A 2,377-nucleotide genomic window follows, 5' to 3' on the forward strand; every position below is an offset into this window, starting at 1 on the left:
AGGCCTCCCCCCTCCGTAACACAGTTGGGGAGCAGATCCCCCCTCTCCAGGGCTGGTGGAGGGGTCAAAATCTGCCAGAGAGAGCGGATCTGCAGCCACGCTCGGCACCCCTTCCCTGCCTCAGTTTCCCCCTCTGCAAGAAAATGCCGATAATCCCCCCAAACCCCCGAGCACTGATGACGATCGCCAAGCCCCAAGCCAGGGGCGCACCCCCCCATCCCCGCTGCCCAGCTCCCTCTGTTCCCACGAGCGCCTTCTCCTCCCATTTAATTGAAGCCAAAGTCCGGCGTGCCCCATCCCAGTGAGCATCTCCCGTTAGAAGGACGAGATTTTGGGGGTTGCACGGTTTTAACTGATTTTTAACCGCCAGAGGAGGGAGGATCTGCTATCGGTGGCACCTTCCAGGCTGCAACATCCCCTCCTGAGCCATCCGGCTGCTGGTCGGTCCCACGAGAAGGGAAACGGCATCTCTCAGCCGTCTACTACATCGAAAAGGAGGGAGCAAATAGCCCCCTCCCAGCTTTGCCGGGGGCCGCATCCTGCCTGCCTCCGCCTGATGGTGCCTGGATCTTCTCCAGCCCTGGGGATGGGCCAGGTTGAAGATGGGGGCTGTGTTTTGCCCCGTTTCTTGTGGGTGAAGCCTCCCAGGACACACAGGGCATCCGCACCCCACAGGGGACCAGGACCTCAGGATGGGGGGGTCTAGGCTGGGCTTTGGGGTCCCTGCAATGGACACGGTGGCTCTGCATCCAAGTAGGGCAGATCCCACCAGGGCTTGGCCCTGTTGGAATAAACCCGGAGCCACGTCCCTCTTTTCGGAGGGGGAATCCACCAGCAGGGAGTGGGGATCCCTTCCACGCTCCGTCCTGGGACAAGACCCTTCTCCTGGGATGAGCTTCCCACTCCGGGGATTTGGGGATGCTCAGGAGGAGGATCGCCAACCTCCCGCTGCACTGAGTGATTTTTCCTTTCCCTGCTAATTATTTAAGCACCTTTTTCCCCCGTGCCTAGAGGTCAAAACCCCAACAGAAATACCACTGGTGTCGGCTGCTATACGGGATTGAAAGGCAGAGAGCAAGCCCAGCAAGGTCTTAGATTAGCTCAAACCTTTAATTAGAAAAATAGACACGATTTTCTAATATTCCTGATAGATTCTTTTTCTTTTTACAAACAGGAAAATAAGAATAATAACAACGACATCACCTTTCCAAAGGGACTGTTACAGATCGGTTGCAGGAGCCCGGTGACATCTCTCTCCCGCAGCCCCCGACCCTGAAAAAAATAATCGGGTAAAGTGCTGGCAGGGGAAATCTCAGTCAGGTCGCTACAAATGCAGGATGTCCGTGGGTTTGGGTAGCTTAAAAAAAAACCCCAAAACCATCTCAGTGGCGATTTCTTTCTGTACATGGTTTTTTCTTTCCCCTCCTTGGAATAGGAGCTATAAAAATGATTCAGTCCCTGCAGTTCGGAGACGGCTCCGGGCGGCCGGAGCTGCCACATCCCACCATCTCCGCAGCGAGCGGTCCAGCGCCGCGGCATCACCTCTGCCTCCCACGTGCCCTTCTCCTCCCCGGCACGGCCCGATCTGCCGTCATCTTCTCCGGGGCCACCCCAGGAGGATATTCCCACCCCGGCTCTCCCATGAGATGCTCGGGGGACCTCGGGAAATGCCATCTCCCAGTGCTTAGGTTGGGGCTTCACAGTGTCCCGAAGGAGAGACCCACCGAGAAGAAGCCCAAACCTTTGAGCTTCTCCTCCGTCCGAGCTTTCTGCTTCAGGTGGACCTTGCTGTGCCGCTTCTTCTCGTCGCTCCTGGCGAAGCGGCGGCCGCAGGTGTCGCAGGAGAAGGGTTTCTCGCCGGTGTGGGTGCGGATGTGGGTGGTGAGGTGGTCGCTGCGGCTGAAGTTCCTCAGGCAGATGCGGCACTGGAAGGGTTTGTGGCCCGTGTGGATGCGGAGGTGCCGGTTGAGTGCATCCGAGCGGGCGAAGCTCCGGATGCAGTTCTCCACCGGGCAGGCGAAAGCTTTCTCGTGGGGTTTCGGGCAAAAGCATTTGGAAGAACATTTGGTCCGGCGGGTCTTCTTCTTGGGCTCGGCCAAGGCAGGAGGGTTGGTGGGCAGCAGGGAAGGGATGGAAGAAGAGGTGGGGTGGCCCAAAAAGTCCGTAGGGGGGACAGAGGGCGAGGGGTGAGGATGGAGGAGCTCGGCAGAGCTCATCAAACCCGGCAGGACTTCAGGCTGGGCCAAGGAGGTGTCGAACTCCGGCATTAATGGAGGAGGGAGGTTGTGGATCTTGGCGTCGGCAAAGTCCCCGCGGGCCGGGAAGTTTTCTGGCTCGCAGCCGAAGCCCAGATGGGTGCCGAAGCAGGCAGCATCCT

General features: G+C 58.6%; 1 protein-coding gene across 1 annotated transcript; it reads right to left on the reverse strand.

Annotated features, from left to right (window-relative positions):
* Window positions 1-1,697: 1,697 nt before the first annotated feature.
* On the reverse strand, window positions 1,698-2,372 carry LOC104168026 (early growth response protein 4-like; the record flags this gene model as incomplete). The annotated part of the gene is made up of 1 exon (XM_009708464.1): window positions 1,698-2,372. A coding segment is annotated over one exon (675 nt), but the record flags the coding sequence as incomplete, so codon positions are not given.
* Between the last annotated feature and the right edge of the window lie 5 nt (window positions 2,373-2,377).

This window comes from Cariama cristata, unplaced genomic scaffold, assembly GCF_000690535.1.
Source record: "Cariama cristata isolate BGI_N322 unplaced genomic scaffold, ASM69053v1 scaffold23569, whole genome shotgun sequence".
NCBI classification, from domain to species: domain Eukaryota; kingdom Metazoa; phylum Chordata; class Aves; order Cariamiformes; family Cariamidae; genus Cariama; species Cariama cristata.